At 53.6% G+C, this 20,798-nt stretch overlaps 1 protein-coding gene across 1 annotated transcript in view; it reads left to right on the top strand.

Annotated features, from left to right (window-relative positions):
* Positions 1 to 20,798, top strand: part of TG (thyroglobulin) — a 252,962-nt gene that overhangs the window by 30,071 nt on the left and 202,093 nt on the right. The window contains exons 14-21 of the mRNA XM_030303527.1: positions 147 to 259; positions 3,412 to 3,514; positions 4,494 to 4,694; positions 6,933 to 7,145; positions 8,682 to 8,836; positions 10,540 to 10,696; positions 12,288 to 12,512; positions 20,122 to 20,271. Coding sequence (XP_030159387.1) covers positions 147 to 259; positions 3,412 to 3,514; positions 4,494 to 4,694; positions 6,933 to 7,145; positions 8,682 to 8,836; positions 10,540 to 10,696; positions 12,288 to 12,512; positions 20,122 to 20,271 — 1,317 coding nt within the window. The remainder of the gene's footprint in view (positions 1 to 146; positions 260 to 3,411; positions 3,515 to 4,493; positions 4,695 to 6,932; positions 7,146 to 8,681; positions 8,837 to 10,539; positions 10,697 to 12,287; positions 12,513 to 20,121; positions 20,272 to 20,798) is intronic.

Genomic DNA, 20,798 nt, shown 5'->3' with positions numbered 1-20,798 from the left:
CCTTATCCTCCTCTGAGGCTCCCTCTGTCTGTGCAGGACACCTCCTTCTACCCTGACTCAAGCCTCTGACCCCCACCCCCCAGGCCCATCTGGGCTCCCTGCTCTCCCACGGCCAGTCTGTTAAGAACTCCCCTCCTCTTCCTCAGGCCCCACCGCCTGTGAGGCATCTCGAACCAGTGCGCTGCTTTCCAGTTGGAAACAGGCTGGGTCCCAGGGAAACCCATCTCCAAAAGACCTGTTCATCCCAACCTGCCTAGAGGTAAGGCTCTGAGAGCACGGGGATGGTTTGAGGAGGGCAGCCAGAGCTTTCTCATGTACACTGGGGATGATTTTTCTAGTTCTCAGTATACTTGTTTTACTTAAAAACTCCTAGGTCATTCTTTACCCTGACAGACCCTGGCTGTGTGACCTTGGGCAATTTGCTTACCTTCTCTGTGCTCCAGTTTGCTTTATCTTATCCTAAGATTGGGCCACACTTTTATCCTGCCTAGTGCTAGGATTGTTCGGAGGCCCCAAGGAAATATTTTCCGTTTCTTTGCAGAATAAATCTGCATGTCTATAGTTGGTGACATACTTACCCTAAAGTCATCCTGGCCACATTGTATGGCCAGTATATCTGTTTCTTCATATAAATGGGAGGCATTAGAATGTTACCTGCTTTACATTGCTGGATGGCTGCAGAACTGATGTAAAAAGCCCTCAAAGGAAGGATTCTTGCTGGAGTCTTAACCACTTACATGCCGCGTGATGGCAATCTCTGCTCGGCCCCTAGAAGTTTCTGAAAGCGAGATGACTACAAATCACTGAGCAAAAGTTTTCTTATTATTATTCTTTATTACTGTTGCTGTTTGGAACTGTGACGATGGACCCCAGTTATTACTGATTTTTGTAGAGAAACTGGCCTCTTTAGCCTTTTATCTTGGCTAACAACCCCCGATGGCTGGAATAGAAGTCTGTTCCATTGTCCTGGGTACCGGCCTCTGTTGGCACAGAGGGTGAGGTGGAGACCACAGTTTCTGACAGAGAGAAAAGTGATTCTGAGCAGGCTGTGATCAGGTGGTCTCCCAGCCTGCCTCCTATGGAGGCCCCAGGCGCTAGGGAACAGGACCCAAGCCTTCCACAGCCCAAACTGGGTAGCTGTACCTTTGACCCAAGTCCCTAGGAAAGGTTAAGTTAACGACTAGAATGTTCTCAATTTTTTTATTAATGCCACGCATTTTATTTATTTAATTTAATTAATTAGTTAATTAATTTCATATGAAATTTATTGTCAAATTGGTTTCCATACAACACCCAGGGCTCATCCCAACAGGTGCCCTCCTCAGTATTCATCACCCCGCCCCCCACTCCCATCAACCATCAGTTTATTCTCAGTTTTTAAGAGTCTCTATGTTTTGGCTCCCTCCCTCTCTTTTTTTTTCCTTCCCCTCCCCCATGGTCTTCTGTTAAGTTTCTCAGGATCCACATAAGAGTGAAAACATATGTATGACTTATCTCACTTTCTCTGTAAGACTTATTTCACTTAGCATAACACTCTCCAGTTCCATCCACGTTGCTACAAAAGGCCAAATTTCATTCTTTCTCATTGCCACGTGGTATTCCATTGTGTATATAAACCACAATTTCTTTATCCATTTGTCAGTTGATGGACATTTAGGCTCTTTCCATAATTTGGCTGCTGTTGAGAGTGCTGCTATAAACATTGGGGTACAAGTGCCCCTATGCGTCAGCACTTTTCTATCCCTTGGGTAAATTCCTAGTGGTGCTATTGCTGGGTCATAGGGTAGATCTGTTTTTAATTTTTTGAGGAACCTCCACAGTTTTCCAGAGTGGCTGCACCAGTTTGCATTCCCACCAACAGTGCAAGAGGGTTCCCGTTTCTCCACATCCTCTCCAGCATCTATAGTCTCCTGATTTGTTCATTTTGGCCACTCTGACTGGCGTGAGGTGATATCTGAGTGTGGTTTTGATTTGTATTTCCCTGATGAGGAGCGACGTTGAGCATCTTTTCATGTGCCTGTTGGCCATCCAGATGTCTTCTTTAGAGAAGTGTCTATTCATGTTTTCTGCCCATTTCTTCACTGGATGATTTGTTTTTCGGGTGTGGAGTTTGGTGAGTTCTTCATAGATTTTGGATACTAGCCCTTTGTCCGATATGTCATTTGCAAATATCTTTTCCCATTCTGTTGGTTGCCTTTTAGTTTTGTTGATTGTTTCCTTTGCAGTGCAGAAGCTTTTTATCTTCATGAGGTCCCAATAGTTCATTTTTGCTTTTAATTCCTTTGCCTTTGGAGATGTGTCAAGTAAGAAATTTCTGCGGCTGAGGTCAGAGAGGTTTTTTCCTGCTTTCTTCTCTAGGGTTTTGATGGTTTCCTGTCTCGCTAGAAAGTTCTCAATTTGAAACCTTTGTCCCATAACATTTTCTCAAACCTTTCACTTGGCTTTGAATCTTACCTGTTTGAATTACAAGCCATGTAACCAGGGGCGTATCATCTGATTTCTCTGGGCCTCTCTGGGTAGAATGGGGACAGCAGGGTCCCTGCCTCCTAGGGATGCAGTGACACCCTGGGAGTGGGGGTGATTCGCACAGAGTGGCCCTTGTGGTCATGTTCCCTGTGAATGTCGAGTGTTATTACTGTCATTTCTTGCCTGTGAACAAGGCACAGCAGAGTATGATGTGAAAAGCAGCCAACAGAAGCTCAGGGAAACAGTGACAGGTAGCTTGGGGCCGCTGGTTTTCTCCAGCACCCTGCTTCCTCTTAGGGTTTTCCATTACAGATGCAGGAGATGTAACACTTTCTACCACCAAGAGTTCCTAGAAGGAGTGTGTGCAAACATCAATCTAGTCCTGCCTCTTTTTTTGTAGCGGGGAAACTGAGGCCCCACTGGCCTTGCTTTGTGTTCCCCAGGTGGTCCCAGGACAATCTGGGAGAGAGGGGCCTGGCCAGATAAGGTCTGGGTAGCTGTCTTCTACTGATCCCCTCATTGTCTGTTACAGGTGCCAAAGGTTCCCTTCCTTCTAGGGACGCGTGCTGAAAATCATTTCTGGAACTGGGGGGAGCTTGGTTCAGGACAGTGGCTGGGCTTTGGGGCCGGATGGGTTTAGACCCAGCCCGGCCCCACCATTCTCTCCCTATGGGACGTTGCTCTGTCTCCTCCCCTCTCTGAGCCTCCCACCCGAAAATGAGAACACTGTGGGCCTGGCCTCATGGGGTTGTGGTAACCATCAATTAAGGAGCGGATGTAAAGGGTCTGGACCAGGATAGCGTCTTCTTCGCCTCGCCTCTCTCTGTTTGGCGAAACCGTTCCCGGTTGTTTTCGGCAAGGGACATTCTGGACATCTGCCCACCGACCTGTGGGCTGCAAAAGCGTCTTCCCTGGGGTGAAGACATGAGCTCGGCTTTGTCTCAGACAGGAGAGTTTGCCAGGCTGCAGGAGTCGGAGGCCGGCGCCTGGTGTGTGGACCCAGCCTCGGGAGCGGGCCTGCCTCTGGCCACCAACAGCAGCGCCCCGTGTGAGTAGCTGCCCCTCCCCCTGCCCCAACCCCGCCATGAGCGCTGCCTCCAGCTCCCCGCTCTGCTGCTTCCAGAGCTGTGGGAGCCTCTGGCCTCCCTGGGCCTCAGTTTTCTCATCTGTAAAATAGGGGCAGTAGGCCCTCACCTCCGTGGGTTCTTGAGAAAGACACGCGTGGCAGGGAGTGGGCTGTGCTTTGTAACCAAGACGTGCAAACCGGCTCTGGTCCCCATTAAAGTGACGCTGAGGCCACAACCAGCCCCTGCCTCGCCCCTCGCCACCCCCCACCCCGCCTCACCCCGCAGCCTGGGTTCCGCGCCGAAGTCACCAGGGTGTCCCCCAAGTGCCAATCAATGTGCTCTGCCTCCTCCAGGGTCCTCGGGGCCCAGGCTCCTCCCCGTGGCCCATCGGCCCCTGTGTGTCGGGCTCCCGCTCCTCTCTTTGCTTTTCTTGTCTCGTCATCTCTCGCGCTCAGGACCTGGGTGTTGTAAACTACAGCCAGGCTTTTCAAGAAGGGGGACGCTGGCTTCCCTCTTGGCCCTTGGCGTGTGTTCTGGTTCAGTCCCCTCCCCACCCCCGCTTCCTACACGGATCACGTGTCAGTCCCTCCAGGACACCTTCGCGGCCTCCCTTCCAGAGCTGAGCGCCGTGCCTTTCTGCGGGTTCCCAAACTGCCCTGCATGTGGCCTGTGGTCCCCCCATCACTCTCAGCCACAATCCCTCCCTCTCTCCCTAAATCTCCTTAAAGACACGAAGTTCCTGGAGGGCAGAGAGAGTGTGCGCGCGCGCGCGTGTGTGTGTGTGTGTGTGCGCGTGCGCGTGCTTGTAGGGGAGTCTGGATTTGGGCGGGGTGCTGTCTTTGGCCTGTCCTAGTCCAGCACCCCAGACCCTGGAGGGCCCTGCAGGTGGGTGTGACAGGTGGCGGTGGATGGAGGCACCTCTGTGGGCCACGGGCCCATTTGGCTTGTCTTTGTGTCCAGGCCCGAGCCTCTGTGACGTGCTCCCGAGTGGAGTCCTCCCCAGGAGAGCCAGCTCGGGCTCTACCCCAGCCTGCAGCGCAGAGGACGGACGCTCTTCCCCTGTGCGCTGCGACCCGGCCCAGGGCAGCTGCTGGTGTGTCCTTGCCACCGGAGAGGAGGTGCCTGGGACCCGCGAGGCCGGGCGCCAGCCAGCCTGCGAAAGTAAGCTGTGACCCCCGAGGGGCTCCCCTGGGCTGCTGGGTGGGTGTGCCACTCATCTCTTCCCTTACCCAGGCTGGGGAGGACTCTCCAGGCACCGGGACAGGGCAGGTGGGAGGGGAGACGGGGAAGGGCTGGAGGGATGTGGTTTCAGCTGATTCCCATGACGCCAACACTCGTGTCTACAAGTGGATGGGTGTATCCCCCTCTCTAAACAGCACCAGGCTGGGGTGCCAGGGTGGCTCCGTCGGTCAAGCGTCCGTCTTGGGCTCAGGTCGTGATCTCACGGTCCGTGGGTTCAAGCCCCACGTCGGGCTCTGTGCTGGCAGCTCAGAGCCTGGAGCCTGCTTTGGATTCCGTGTCTCCCTCTCTCTCTCTGCCCCTCCCCTGCTCACGCTCTGTCTCTCTCTCTCTCAAAAATAAATAAACATTACAAAAAAACCCGGGGCGCCTGGGTGGCTCAGTTGGTTAAGCATCCTCCTTCGGCTCAGGTCATGATCTCGCAGTCTGTGAGTTCGAGCCCCACGTCGGGCTCTGTGCTGACAGCTCAGAGCCTGGAGCCTGCTTCAGCTTCTGTGTCTCCCTCTCTCTCTGCCCCTCCCCTGGTCTTGTGCTCTGTCTCTCTCTCAAAATAAATAAACATTAAAAAAATATTTGAAAAAATAAACAGCACCAGGCTAAGGGGAAGTGTGGCCCTTGCCTGCTAGGGTAGCGGTTAGTTTCAAAGGACCTGTGCCCAAGTCCTGGCCCTGTGTCTCTAGACTTCCATTTCTTCATCTATAAAAGGAGGATGAAAATGCCACGGCCGCCAACTTCATAGGCTTGTTTTGAGGAAGGTAAATTAAGTGTCAATCATGACAGAGTTTCACAAGCTCTACAATTCATGGTAGATATCAGACATCACGGGTGTAGGAAGCTTACCCTTGTAATACACCAAGAGCTGTTTCCTTGCTCTGAAAGGGTTAATTCACATCCTGAAATTCCCAGTGCAGGTGATGATGTGTTCTTGTTGTTAACAATCATCGTCATCATCATCATCAGGACTCACATTAATGACTATTTGTCTGTCCTGTGCCAGTAACTCCTCTAAGCTCTTTATGTCCCTTAACGCATCTTGATTCACACCATCCTTAGGAGGTAGGCAATATCGCTGTCCTCACCATTTTATGGGTGAGAAAACGGAGTCACAGAGAAGTTAATTAACTCGCTATAGGGCGCTCAATGATCCCACTGAGTGTGTCTGTTCTTTCGTTTACTCGTTCAGCCACTTATTTAACGTACATTCCTGGAGCTTCTGTTCTGGGTGAACAGGGAGGGGCGCCCTCTTTCCTCCCTGGCTCCGTGCAGTGGGGAGACCAGCGTGCACATGATTAGTCTTGAATGACTGACAGCATGGAGGTCCACAGCAGGAGGCCTGAGAGCTCGCTAAGTTCGCCCTGGGGAACCACGGAAGGTGTAGAAGGCAGGAGATGTTGAGTTGATGATGGAGGCTTGAACAAAAGGAATATTCTAGGCAGCTGGGCAGGCAGAGGGAAGGGCATGGGATGTTCAGGGAAGGGGAGACCCGCGAAGGTAGAGTGGCAGGAGGAGAAGAGATGAGAGGAGGGGACAGGGGAGGAGAGGAGAGGACAGGGAATGGTGGGTCAGTGGCCCTCAGGGCAGTTGAGAGCCCTGTCCAGCTTCGCTGCAGCCTCTGTGCTGACAGCAGGGACTGGATGGGTTGTCTGATCCCGGAGGCGGGGAGCCTGGTGCAGAAGCTTCCGTAGGTAGCAGTTTGGGAAACGGTGGCTGACCCTAAAGGAAGGAAGTACACAGAGATGAAAATTCGGGACAGGAGATCTGTAGCCCTCGCTGGTCTGTGGCAGAGGGGACGGGACCATCTAAGGTGCTGCCACATGTGTGGCTTGGGACAACTGGGGTTCGTCATGGGTGGAGCTCAGGACACCAAAGCTGGGGGAGACGCGGCCACAGGCGAGGAGGTCGGGTGTGCTGGCTCTGGGGTGGAGAGGCCCCCTGGCAACTGGATGTCCAGATGGGAAGGAGCTGCGGGGACCCAAGCTGGACACGAAGATGTGGGAGAGGGTGTGCTCAGAAGTCTGTTAAAGCAGGAGGATGGGCTCACCCGAGAGGAGGGCGGGGAGGGAGGGGGCCCAGGGAGGTCAAGGCTGGGAAAGGGTGAAAGGGGAGACGTCGGGCCCCCCTTGTGCGAGTGGCACCCACAGCGGCCCTCTTTGCTTCTAGGCCCCCAGTGCCCGCTACCGTTCAACACGTCGGATGTGGCTGGTGGAGCGATCCTGTGTGAGCGAGCCACGGGCCCCGGGGGATCCGCCATCCAGCGGTGCCAGCTGCGATGCCTCCGGGGCTACTGGAGTGCGTTCCCGCCAGGGCCCCTGCTATGTGGCCTCGAGGAGGGGCGCTGGGTGTCACAGCCGCCCCAGCCCCACGCCTGCCAGCGTGAGTGTCTGCCCCGCACCCTGCTTTCTCCCTTGGGGCTCAGGGCTGAGCACCTGCATTCTCCCCGCCCGAGGGTAGCATTTCCACGGTGAGCCAGGCGGCATCAGGAACAGGAGAGGGGGCCCAATAAAGTGTTTTCTTTCTTTCTTCTTTGTTAATTAAAAAACACTCATTTATTTTTGGGAGGACGCAAGTGGGAGAGGGGCAGAAACGGGGACAGAGGATCTGCGCTGACAGGCTGACAGCGGAGAGCCCGATGCGGGGCTCAAACTCAGAAACTGCGAGATCACGGAAGTCGGACGTTCAACCGACTGAGCCAGTCAGGTGCCCCAGCATTTTCTTTTAGAAGGAGCAAATGTGTTTCACAGACTCCTAGGGTTACGCTTTCTTTTGGGACAATCTGCTCCTTGGGAGAACTGCCATCATTTCAGGCTTTCCTGGGATGCCTTGGATACAGAAGTGTATTTAGGAGGTAGGTGTTCCAATGGCCTTATTGGCTACTCTGGTGTTGACAAGCTCAGAGCTGTTTGTCTGGACTCTGACTCACTGGCCTCACTCCCGGGTCCATCTGGGGCTCCACACCTAATGCCTGGCAGATCTGGGGCTGGACCCTGCTCCGGGGTGGGGGGGCACCAGTTCTGGTCACTGTGTGCCTGGGCCCTGTTTGAAGATGGGCAGAGCCCCTTTTCCCTGCTCTCCCACGGAACCTGTTCTTACACCCCCACAGGTGTGAGGCAGCATTGAGCTCTGACTGCCTCTGCCTTGGCTAAAGCTGGCCACAGTTACTCACAGCCCGGCAGAGCCGGGGCGGATGCCAGGACCGGGCACTGGGTCCGCCCAGGGCAATGGGGTGGTGTCTGAGAGAGAGGGAGACCCAGATCCTGGGACGGTCACAAGGTTCCGGGGGGTTCGCAGAGTGTCAAAAGGCAGTATTTCCGGCAAATTTCTGGGATAGAAAATGTTATCTATAAAAAGGCCAGTATGATTTGGACAAATAAGTGGTCTGTCCCCCTGGCTGTGACAAAGTGGCCTAAGCCAAAATTAAGACCAGGCTTGTCAAGACTGGCTCTAGAGCCAGGCACTTGGGAGAAGAGGGGCACGAGCCTCGAGCTCTTACAGTTAAGTGCAGGGCCACTGTGTATGACTGTGCAGGTTGTGCACTGAGCAACCTTAGAGTGCGTCTCTCATACAGTCTGTGGGGTCTCCCCTTAATTGGCAACATCGTATGCGGTGGCCCTGTTGGAATGCAAGGTAATGTGGCTTGGACTTCCCAAGAAGAATGTCCAGCCCCCCCCCCCCCCCAGAATATTAAGCAGCCTGGTTTAGAGGCCGAGGCCGGACTGAGCTCGCTGGGAGGGTGCGTGCTCAGTAATTTCAGAGAGAAACCACCGTGCCGGGAAGGGGGCCGTGCAAGCTGGGAGTGCTTGTGCGTTCCGAGCTAAACGAAGAAGGGCTCCTTTTGCAGAGGCAAAACCAAAGAGGAGAGTCTCACGGGTCTGCTGTCCGCGTCTGCTGACCTCTGGCGCTTGCCTGCAGGGCCCCAGCTGTGGCAGACCGTCCAGACCCGAGCGCGGGTCCTGCTCCGGCTCCCGCCAGGCAAGATGTGCAGCGCCGACTACGCGGGCTTGCTGCCGGCTTTCCGGGTCTTCATATCAGACGAGCTCGCGGCCCGGGGCTTCTGCCAGATCCAGGTGTGCGCCTGGCCTCCCGCGCGGGCGGGGGCTCGGACTGGGCTCGGGGTCACCGTGTCCGGGGGCCTTGGGGCTCAAGGGAACCTAGGGTCCCGCTCCCGCTCATTCTACCGATAGGCAAACCGAGGTTCACCCTGAGAGAGTCCTTTGGCCAAGGCTAATTACGTAGCGGCAGGGATGGAATCCGCACTCCTCACCGGCGCTCCTTTCTGCATAAAGGTGACAAACCAAACGTGTGCCGAGCACTTATCGTGTGGCGAGCCCCGTGCGCTGTTGGCCCGGACTAGCAATGCTCGCGGGGATCCTATTACTGTTCCCGTTTTGTGGATGAGGGGGCTGAAGCCTGGAGGGTTAACGTAATTGTCCAGAGTGACACAGCTGGGGATGGTGGAGCCGGGCAGATGACCTGGGGACAGAGCTGTGAACGCCCGTGCCATCCTACCAGCACCTGCGGAGGAAGAGTCCGGGAACGGGGTGCAGGAAGACTGAAACGCCAGGATGCGCACCCTGAACCACTGTGCCGGACGTGTCTTGACCAAACCTGCCGGAAGGCATTATGGATTCCCCCTGGAAGGAAGATGCTGCCTTCCAGAGTCTTTAGCTGTGTAATAGGCAAAGGCTACTGTGATTTGAAGTCACAAGTATTCACAGAGGGAGTCTTTAAAAGTCACTCAATTAGGGGCTCCTGGGTGGCTGAGTCGGTTGAGCGACCGACTTCGGCTCAGGTCACGATCTCACGGTCCGTGAGTTCGAGCCCCGCGTCGGGCTCTGTGCTGACAGTTCGGAGCCTGGAGCCTGCTTCGGATTCTGTGTCTCCCTCTCTCTCTGCTCCTCCCCTGCTCATGCTCTGTCTCTCTCTGTCTCAGAAGTAAATAAACATTAAAAAATAAATAAATAAAAGTCACTCAATTAAATAAGTGACTCGTTCTGCTCCAAGCTTGTTAGCTCAGAGAGCAACACAGTTTTAACACCTCATGCTAAGAATTTTGGAGAACGTACATTTTCACGAAAACAGATACAGACAGTCGTGATTCTAAAACAAACAGAAACATACTTTGCCCCCTTTTATTCAAAGAAATGTACTTGGCAACAATGGCAGTGATAGCTATTCATTGTTGAGCCCTGACTGTGTCCCTGGAACCATTCTAGAAATTGTGCATTTCTTGTCTCTAATTACGTCAGCACCCTGCTCAGTGGGCCTTAGTGGCCCTTGATTTCTAAGTGTATTAACTAAAGCCCACTGAGGGTACATGAGTTGCCCAAGTTGGATAGCTAATCCAGGTCTGTTTAGACTCTTTCGTTGCACCAAGTTCTTTCTTTCCTTCTTTCCTCCTTCCATGTAACAAATGTTTGAGTGCCTATTACAGGCTGGGCATGATTGTAGGCCCTGAGGATTGTCAAAGACGAACAAAGCCAAATGCTAGTTAAAGTGGTCAGGACAGATTTTAATCAGTAACATACTAATGCAACAGGGAAAAAAGAATCCGGCGTGAACCGGGATGAACTTTGACTTGTGCGGAGGTGACTGGACCCTCATGGTTTTCAGAGGGAAAGGGGGTTGATGGTGCCTTTTGCCCCCTCGGGTGGGTTGAAGGGAGGTTGGAAGGAAGCAGCATCCGCCACGTTCTGGCGCCTGGTGTGGGCTCAGCGAAGCTGCCTCCCGACTCTGCGTTCTAGAACTGAAGGTATCTGTCTCCATGCAGGCAAAGACTTTTGGGAGCCCCGTTTCCATTCCCGTCTGCGATGGTTCCACGGTGCAGGTGGAATGTGTGAGTGGCGAGCGTTTAGGAGTGAATGTCACGTGGAAATTGCGGCTCCAGGACGTTCCCCCAGCCTCTCTTCCTGATGTGCGTGACATCGGTATGTTTTCCTGTGCTTCTGCCTTGATGGCATGCAGCCTCTCTGAGACTCAGTTTCTCCATCTGTCATGTGCCAGTGGAGCCTGTAATGCCTTCCTACGAGGATCTAGTGAGAGAATGATGTACTTGGCCCTTGGAGGCGCCAGTGATTAAAAAGTACATAAGGGGCGCCTGGGGGGCTCAGTCGGTTAAGTGTCCGACTTCGGCTCAGGTCACGATCTCGCGGTCCATGAGTTCGAGCCCCGCGTCGGGCTCTGTGCTGACCGCTCAGAGCCTGGAGCCTGTTTCGGATTCTGTGTCTCCCTCTTTCTCTGACCCTCCCCTGTTCATGCTCTCTCTCTCTGTCTCAAAAATAAATAAACGTTAAAAAAAAAACTTAAAAAAAGTACATAAAAATGAACGATGTTCTGTTAGTGGCTTAGTACGGTTAAATAATATCACCTGAGTATACTTATGTGGACACTTTTAAATTCTTCTCTTGATTTTCTGGGCACCGACGGGGAGACAGGGGTGAAGCAGGGAAGAGGAGGAGGGTGACAGTCTGTATTGGTTTATAATCTATGTTCTGTGCACTTGTAATTCTAAAACATCTCAGACCAGTGACACTATTTAAACCCATATTATACTGTGTAAAGTGGGGCAGGTGTGTGGATGGATTGAGAGAACAAAAGGATCCAAGGAGTGGACTTTGTGATGGTGCCGGGAGCCAGTGTAGACAGAATCCATATCGCCGACCAGAGAGTGGGGAGCCCCCACCCCTGCTCTCCTACCATCCGGTCCAGTGGCCAAACGCCCAAGGTCAGGACTGGCTGCAGCCTGACCTCTGTGCTTCCGGGGGGGGCTGGGGGTCCCTTTTCATCTTCTTCTGGAAAGACCCTGGGCGATTCAGGTACGTTTGAAGCTGCCAAGAGAGGAGATGCTTATTCCTGGTGTCCATGCTGATGACTGTGGTTTCGGGCCCTGGGTGGGCTTTCCGGGAGCCTGCCGGAGCATGGATGTTCATGGCGCGCAGGGATCCGTCCCAGCTCCAGATGTCGTGCTCATCTGGTTTCTTCCTAGGAAATACTTAGGGGTCAACAGCGGGAGGCCGCTTCGGCATTTAACTAACCACTGCCTCCTGGAGGCTCCGGCTTCTCTTTGAGTGGCCCCATCATACACATCCTCCCTCATAATCGTCACCAACTGCAAGAGAAGCATTGCCAGCCCCATTTTGCAGATGGGGAGACCGAGGCTCAGAGACGGTGGCTTGCCACAGGTTAAGACAGCCGTGTATCTACGTGGTGCGCCTGAAATTCGTGACTGAAGACACGATAGCTCGTACCAGTGGGGATCATACTGATGCCACAGAAATGGCAGGATCCAGAGACCCGGGTTAAAGTCTCAGTAACGCTTCTGACTCCGGTGTGAATTTGGGCCCGTCTGTCCCCTTCTGTGGGCCTCAATGTCTCCCCCTGTAAAATGAGAAACCCGGCAATGCTTACATCCCCTTTCCCTGTGGACATTCTGGGTGGCTCTGCCCCTTGACACCACCCCCCCCCGCCGGGCCTTGCAGAGAACAATGTGACATTCCTGCCTCATCGTGTGTCTTACAGAGGAGGCCTTAGTCGGCAAGGATCTCATCGGACGCTTCGCGGATCTGATCCAAAGTGGAGAGTTCCAGCTTTATCTGGATTCCAAGACATTCCCAGCAGACCCCTCCATCTACTTCCTCCAGGGAGACAGCTTCGGCACCTCTCCCAGGACATGGTTTGGGTGCCTGGAAGGATTCCACCAAGTCTTGGCCACCGGCAGTGCCCCTCGGGACCCACCGGGGTGTGGTAGGTCCTTGCCCAGCCCTGGGACTGCTGTTTTCGGACACGCGAGGCTATGAAAAGGGCCACCAGGGCACTGGAGGCGGTCCCTCCGCACCTAGAGAGCGGAGAATCATCTGTTTAGCCGCTCGGCAGGTCTCCCGGTAACCCACCGTGCGTGGGCACGGAGTCATTACCATTAGGTGGTAGCTGAAACAAGAGGCGTGGGTGGCATGGCAGAAGGAACCCCTGATGTTGAGGTGAACCTTCTTCTTCGTTCTTGACCCACTTGGACTTTGGGGTGCGGGCCCCACTGTCTTTGTGGAGAAGGTTGACGTCCGCCCCGTGCGCTCCCCAACATCTTTTAGTCTGGTTATGGCACCGCGTCACTCACCACCGGGTCCGAGTGGCCACTGATCAGCCCAGGGCTTTACCACCCAGGGGCGGTGGTTTCTGACAGAGGTTTACTGGGGTTGCCGTCCTGGCCTTTACCCCAAGTAGCTTTGGAAGTGGTTTTTTTTCGAGAACGCGGCTGCACATTCCTTGAACGGGAGCTGCACGGGTTTCCTGTCGCTACCGCGACAAATCGTCGCAAACTCCGTGCCTTGAAACGGCGCACATTTATTACCATACGGTTCCGCAGGTTTGAATTCCTCTGGGCTAAAACCTGGGCTAAAACCAAGAAGTCAGCAAGGCCTGCCTTCCTACCGGAGGGAAGCTGTTACCTTGACTTTTCCAGCTTCTAGACGTGACGTTGCCCACATTTCTTCCTTCATCCCCAAAGCGACAGTACCATAGTAGCTCTCTGGACACGCTTCAAATCACACCTCCTTGGACTCCCATCTGTCCCTTCTGGGGACCCTGTGGTCACACACAACTGGGCAATCCAGGGCACCCTCCCTATATTAGGGTCAGCCAGTTAACAACCTTGATTCCATCTGTGGCCTCAGTTTCCCTCTGCCGTGTAGCCTAACGTGTTTGCGGCGCCCACGGATCAGGATGTGGCTGTCTTTTTGGCCTCCTACTTCCAAGGGCTCGCAACGAGAAGTCTTCCTCCCACGTGGCACGAGACAGAGAGGCATTGTTGCGGAGCTGAAGCAAGGGGAGATGTTTCTCGGTTATTTATTTTTCCGTTATTTATATTGGTTCCAACACAAGAACTACATGACCTTTCCTTTTGTGAAGCCCATGCCAAGCTCTAAAGTCCACGTTGGATTTAGGTTGCAGCTAATTCTTTTTTTTTTTTTTTTTTTAATTTATTTATTTTGAGAGGGGGGCGGGGAAGGAGAGAATGAGTAGGGAAGGGGCAGAGAGAGAGCGTGAGAGAGAGAATCCCAAGCAGTGACAGTGCAGGCTTGATCTCACAAACCATGAGATCATGATCTGAGCCGAAATCAAGGGTCAGACGCTCAACCGACTGAGCCGCCCAGATGCCCCGAGATGCAGCTAAATCTTAACACAGAAGCCAGAAACGCACCCAGTTCACTCACTGCTGATATTTACAGAGGGTTTTGTAGTTTACGAGGCACTTTCACAGCTATTTACTGCTCACAGTGGCCCCCAGTGACCGGCCATTCTGCCATTTGACAGATGAAGGGGTTGAGGCTCAGATGAAAGGAGATACAGCATCTCTAGGGTCCAGGGCAGGGCCGACTCAAAGGAGGGACTCAGGTTCGTGGAACCAGTTGGCTGTGCCTGAGTAACCCAAGGTCCTCTGGGGCCAGAACCCCCGCTCTTCCTACCTCACAGAGCTGCCCAAACAGAAAGGATGAGAAGTAGGAGCAGGGGTGGAAGGTGCCCCCTGCCAGGGTGGGTGAAGCAGGGTCATAGTGACTGAGGCATTCAGAACACCCACCACTGTGTTCTTGGACTGACCTTGAAGAACCCGGCATCTACTGCCAAGGGCACGCGTGTGTGGGGGGGCTGTGTATGGAGGAGCAGGGGCAGGAGTCTGATTTTATGGTCACCCAGGTAGTGCTGGGAAGGGGGTCTGGGAACCCCATCTGGGTGCACATCCTGGAGCGTGGAGCCCAGGGGTGGAGGGACAGGACGTGGGACAGGTGCTGGTCAGGGGCCAGGTCACAGGGCTGTACTGAGTGGCTCTGCCTTTACATTCCCTCCCAGGGCCCATTCCCTGCATGTAACAGAAAGCGCTGGTCCAGAAATAGGATCCTAAGTTTCCTTCTAGGGAACTCTATTGATTATTAGATTATTACTTCCTGCCTGACAGGATGGGTAGCCCAGCTCCACTGGGAGGAAGGCGGGGAAGTTGAGTTCAGAGCTCAGCAGTCTTGTCTGAAGGATGCCAACAAGTGGGGGCCACAACTCAGGGTGGCTTCAGAGAGACCGGGAACCACAGGGTGGCCTGGAAATTCGACTGAATGACAGGTTCTTCTGGGCTACATTTGCTGCAAGACAGGAGTTGGCCAGTTTCTTCCATAAAGGGCCGGAATGCAAGTATTTGAGGCTTCTCAGACCCTATGGCTTTTGTCTCGATGACTTAACTCATCCATTGTAGGGAGAAAAGCATGGCTGTATTCCTTTTTTAATTATTTTTTATTAATTTTTTTAATGTTTTTATTTATTTTTGAGAGAGAGCAAGACAGAGTGCAAGCAGGGGAGGGACAGAGAGAGGGGGAGACCCAGAATCCGAAGCAGGCTCCGGGCTCTGAGCTGTCAGCACAGAGGCTGATAATGGGGCTCGAACTCACGAGCCACGAGATCATGACCTGAGTCGAAGTTGGACGCTCATCCGACTGAGTCACCCAGGCACCCCGCGTGGCTGTATTCTAATAAAACTTTATTTGCTATGCAGAAGGGTGAGCTGAATTTGGCCCACGGGCTACAGGTTGCCAATCCTAACTCTAGATAAACCTACATTCTGTTTCTCAGCCGCTGTAGCTTTTCATGACTCAGAAGAATTGTCGATCATGCCATGCAGCCCTACCTCCTTACTCCAAATAGTTAGAAAGGTCTGGAATGGAATTCATGAAAATCCAGCCCTGGGAGCCCTGGATTTTCTCCCGTACTGATGATAGTATCTATTTGTTATTGAACTTCTAATACGTGCTGGGGCCTCATTGGGTTTCTCCGGTCTAGAGGGCCAGGTATTATCAATCCCATTGTCTGGATGAGGCAGCCAGCCACATAGAGTTAGGAGTATTGGGAGACTGCTCTTTGACGTCAGGTGGAGCTGGGTTCGAGTCCTTGCTCCGACACTTTCTCCGCGTGGGTTCTTGAGACATCACTTACCCTCACGAGGCATCCTCTGAAGAAGAGGGATGATAACACCTGTTTCCTGGGGGTTGTGGTTTGCCTGGCATGATGCAGTCAGTGCACCTCTTCCTACCTGGTGGCCTCTCAACGAATGGCCTTTTTCGCTGACCACACTGGGATCTGAACCCAGCTCTCCTGATTCCCGATTCTTCGTCCCCTGCCCCACATGGCTGTCTTCTCAACAAGGGGGTTCTTTGTGAAATCATGCCCTTGGGTCCTTGCAGCTCCTCTAACTGGCCCTTTCTCCTTCTGAAGCACATCTGGGACACAGCTGTGGGGCTACAAGCAGAGCATTGTCCTGGGGAGACGAAGCAGGGTTTCTGTGTATCGTTTCCGGGGGCGGCTAATCTGCATGATCCCCTCGGAGGGCAGTGACTGGGGGCCGGTGGGGGGTGGGGGTGGGGAACATCCACCTCCTGTGACTCACGCAGGCCTGGCGGCTCTTACCCCGGGAACAAATCCTGCAGAGGAGGCCCGGGCTCTGTTTGCAGCTTCGACGGGGTCAGTTATGTCCACCCTCTTGCCTCAAGGCCAACCACGTGGCTTCCCTTCGGAATTACCTGCTGGCAACTTCCATACCCGTTTGGTCCAGTAAGGGGAATCTCAGAGAAATTGTCCGGGTTTTCCGTTCTCCGTTCTGGACCACATTAACTTTCGTTCACTACAAGTCCTTTGAACAGAGCTCCTTCTCTATGGGTGTTTTTTCCCCCCGAGGTAACATGTTACGTCTTGTTTCCTTCCTCTTCCCTTCTTCCCTCTTCCTGCCTTCTTCCCATCTATGGTATCCATCCATCGAAGCTTTCAAAGCATACCTAGGTGTTAAGCCCCAGGTTTCGTAGTCATGGAAGCAAAGGCCAGAACTCCACTCTCAAAGAACTGACAATCTAGGTGGGGAGAGAGAAATGAAAAGCCAGCTAGGTGTCAGTGAGAGAGGCTTCTCCATCCCTGTTCGGGCAGGTCAGGGAAGGCTCGCTGGGATGCCAGGTGCGTCGGAATCGCTGCTCAGGGAAGAGCAGGCAAGGAGTGGGGTGTGCACACGTCTGTGTGTGCGTGCGTGTGCACGTGTGCATGTGCGTGCCTGTGTGCTGAGGGTGCTACCGTGCGGAAGGGCATTCCGGAAGTGGAGATTAGCGCAAGGAGTCACGAAGCTGTGGCCGAATGATGACAGAGCCGGTGGTCTGTATGGCTGGAGAGTGGGGTGTGTGGGGATATGGCGGCTCTCAGAGAGATAGGCAGGAGCCAGGGAGGGAGAGGCCTAGGGCCGGCCAGGGGTGGCCTGCTGGGGGTGCCGGGGGAGAATTCCAGGCCGGAGAGTGACAGGGTCAGGCACGGGGTGGAGTAGAGCGGGCTGAGGGCGTGAAGGGCTGTTACACTTCCTCGCTGATACTTTTCGTCAGCAGAGGCATGGCTGTCATGGTTGGGGGCCCATGGGGACAGGGTGATTGGAGGGATGGCCTGACCCGGAAGCTTGGTGAAGCCCTCGAATTCCAATAGGCCAGACTGTCTCCTCTTATGAAGGAGGGCACCGAGACCAAAGGAGTTTCTGACGATTTCGTGGAGGGAGTTAACTGAAAGATGGGTGCCAACTTGTTGCTGTGGACGGAGGGGTCTTGGAGAGCCCACGCCTGCCGGGGGAGGGGGGAGGCTATCGAGCCTCACTCTGACCTGAGCACAGCGTTCCCGTGGGTGGAAAGGCTTTGACGGCACAGGCAGAGAGAAGCAGGACGCGGGTTCCTCGAGCATCGTCGTGAGGCCTGCAAGTGGCTGAGCTTACAATGAAAGTGAGTCCCCGCTCTCTCCTTCTGCCCCCCACCCACCCCTCGGGTTGGGAGGCCCGGCAGCTGGAACCGGTGGAAGAGGCTTTGTTTTCCCTTAGCGATGAATTCGGAGACCACTTGAAAAAATAGTCCGCGTCCTCGGCTTAAAATACTCGAGACGATCAGGGACCTGACTCATAGGAGTAATGAAACCCCACTGTCTGGGGGAGGGGGTTAATTGCTCAGGGGCAGACCGGAAAACACATCATTCGGTTTCCAAGATGTGCCCCGAGTTTCTGATTTAGTCAGACGTGCCGGGCGTGTGTGCGTGAGAGAGAGAGATGGTGGTTGAGTCAACATTGGCTCCAAGTCCCACACGTTCGCGCTCACTTTTATTGTCGAGGGAAGGTGTTCGAACTGGCGGATGGAGAGAAGGCTTTGGTTTTTTAGGGAAGGGGGCTCAAATGCACCTCTTTCACCTTATCGCCCCGCCCACCTTGACCTTGAGCTTCAGTTTTTTCCAGTCTAGAAAGAGGATGGTACCTTTCTTAGAGGATCGTGGCACCATGCTTGGTGTGACCTGTGATTTTACTTCCCCACAGCCCTTTGCATGAAGCATGCCAGGGAGTCATGCGTGAATGTCCCGAGGCTCAGCTTCCTCATCTGCGACATGAGGGTAAAACACCGACTCACGGGTGTGCTGTGGTAATGCCCATGAAGCCCACAGCAGAGTGCCCGGGCCCAGAGAAGGGGTCCCAAGAGCAGACAGGCTTCCGGCTCTCGCCTTCACTGGGTAACAGCTCACTTCTTCTGGAAGTCATTTGGCAAACTCCTGGGAACACAGCCCAGAACCAAGAAAGAAAGCAACAAGAACCTCTTTTCTCCCCACCCCTTCTCCGAGCCATCAGTATCAGTGTGGCCAAACTTACGCATTTTCCTAAGCTAGAGCTCCCGGACCCTAACAACTCTTGGGAGATATGCGTCTCTCTAGTTGGGGTTTCTGGTTCCTCAGCCCAGATCGTAGTAGAGGAACAGATGAGAAAGGACTAGAAATGTGAGAATCAGAGGGGGCAGAAAGCACTGAGAATCTGCAGATTAACAGGGTAGCACAGGGAGGCGAGGAACGAGGCCAGTGAGGCCTCCAGGGGGCGCGATGTACGGAGGCCTCCCTCTCAGGGTCATACTTGGTATTTCTGAGTAAATCAGAAACCCCACAACCCGACAGCGAGGGCCTCCGTGAATCCTGTGCCCTGGGTGTCTCACCTCACCGTGGTCCCAGATCTGAGCAACGCCATCGATGACCAACCGGCAGGGAGAGGCCACATGAGTCTAATGAGAGGGTGCTGAACTGTTGAAATTGCCCTGTTTGGACAGCGTGGATATTGAGGCTGGCCGATGTCAAGGAAGGACTCCCTCAAGTATAAAAATAATGATGGGTGGGAGAGTGGGGGAGATTGTTGATGGGGATCAAGGAGTGCACATGCCATGATGAGCCCCAGGTGATGCAGGGACGTGCTGAATCACCAGATTGTACATCTGCAACTAATATAGCACTGTAGGTGAACTCACTGGAATTAAAAATGAGAAACAAAATAGCGACCATTTGTTGAGTGTATATGAGTCTGGCATTATGATCATCATTACATTCCGACGGGATCGTATTATTAATACCTTTCACAGAGGAGAAAATGGAGCCTCCGGGAAGTCCATAGTCATTTAGGTATCGTGGGGAGAGGGACCTGAGCCAATCCTTCTAACCCCCAAGCTTGCACCCCAGGCTGTGCCCCACCATGCCCTCCAGTTAGGGCAGCGTTCCCATGGCAACTGAGCGATGGACCCTCATCTTTCGAGTTGTTCCCAAACCTCGTCTCATGCCAGTCTTCCCTTTGTCTGCTAAGCTCTAGCTTAGTAGCTGGCTTTGTCTGGCTGTTTTCGTTCTGTTCCTTGACTAATCCGAACTCACTCCTGCCTCAGGACTTTTGCACTTGCTGTCATCTCTGCTTTGAATACTCTTTGGCTCTTTGCCCAGGGTGCTCCCCATCATTTGGTGTCAAGCATCACCTCTCAGAGGGCCTTCCTCACTGACGTACACTCCTCTTCTGCCTCGCTTTACCCGCATTTGAAGTTCTTGTCGGACAGCCTCTTATCCTACTAGCCCGTCAGCTCCTGAAGGGCCGGAGCCTCGTCTACCCTTCCCACAGCTTACCCTCGACTCTGAGAGTCTGACACATTGCAGATTCTCACTGGGCACTTGTTCAGTGAGTGAGCTTTTGTCCTGCTGCTGGGATTTCACATGGCCTGTGTGTTCCGAGGTGACACCTGTAAAGCCAGAATCTCTTCTTTGTTTCCTTAAAAAGTTTTTTAACATTTTAATTTTATTTTTGAGAGACAGAGTGTGAGTGGGGGAGGGGCAGAGAGAGAGGGAGACAGACTCTGAGGCAGGATCCAAGCTCTGAGCTGTCGGCACAGAGCCCGACGCGGGGCTCAAACTTGTCAATTGCAAGATCATGACCTGAGCGAAAGTCAGACGCTCAACCGACTGAGCCCCCCAGGCGCCCCCAGAATCTTTTCTTTAACATCATTTCTCTGTTTCTCTTTTCCAGTCAAGTGTCCTGAGGGAAGTTACTTTCAGGAGGAGATCTGCATCCCCTGTCCCGTCGGATTCTACCAAGAACAGGCAGGGAGCGTGGCCTGTGTCCCATGTCCCAGGGGCAGGACGACCGTTTCTGCTGGAGCTTTCAGCCACACTCACTGTAAGTGTCGCCAGGTCCCCGCTTGAAAGAGAGTCCCTACCATGCAATGGGGACACAGCAGGGTGGTTCAACCTTGGCCCTGTTGAAATCTGGGGACAGAAAATTCATTCTGGGGACCGTGTTCTGTGTGGCAGGATGTTTATTTAGCAGCATCACCGACCCTTACTTGCTAGATGCCAGTAGCATATCCCCTCCCAGTTACGACAACCAAACATGTCTCCAGATGTTGCCAAGTGTCTCTTGGAGGGGGACACAATTGCTGGCCGTGGAGACCCAGTGGGTGCAGAGCATAATGATCAAAGGGGCACCACCTCCGTATGCCTGTACCCTGCCAGGATCTAGGTCAGATGGTTTAAATCCTACCAAATCCCCTTCTGTGTAAATATTATTGGCCCAACTTTTACGTATAAGAACGCTAAGGCTCAGAGAAGTAATTTAGCCAGAGTCCCTCCACTAGTAAGTGGCATAACCGGCCTTTGATGTTGGCATTGTCTGCTTCTGAAACTTCTGATTTTTGTAAGCCAAGC

The sequence above is a fragment of the Lynx canadensis genome, chromosome F2, assembly GCF_007474595.2.
Source record: "Lynx canadensis isolate LIC74 chromosome F2, mLynCan4.pri.v2, whole genome shotgun sequence".
NCBI lineage: Eukaryota > Metazoa > Chordata > Mammalia > Carnivora > Felidae > Lynx > Lynx canadensis.
The sequence above is the reverse complement of the archived record's forward strand: the minus strand, read 5'-3'. Positions and strand labels throughout refer to the sequence as shown.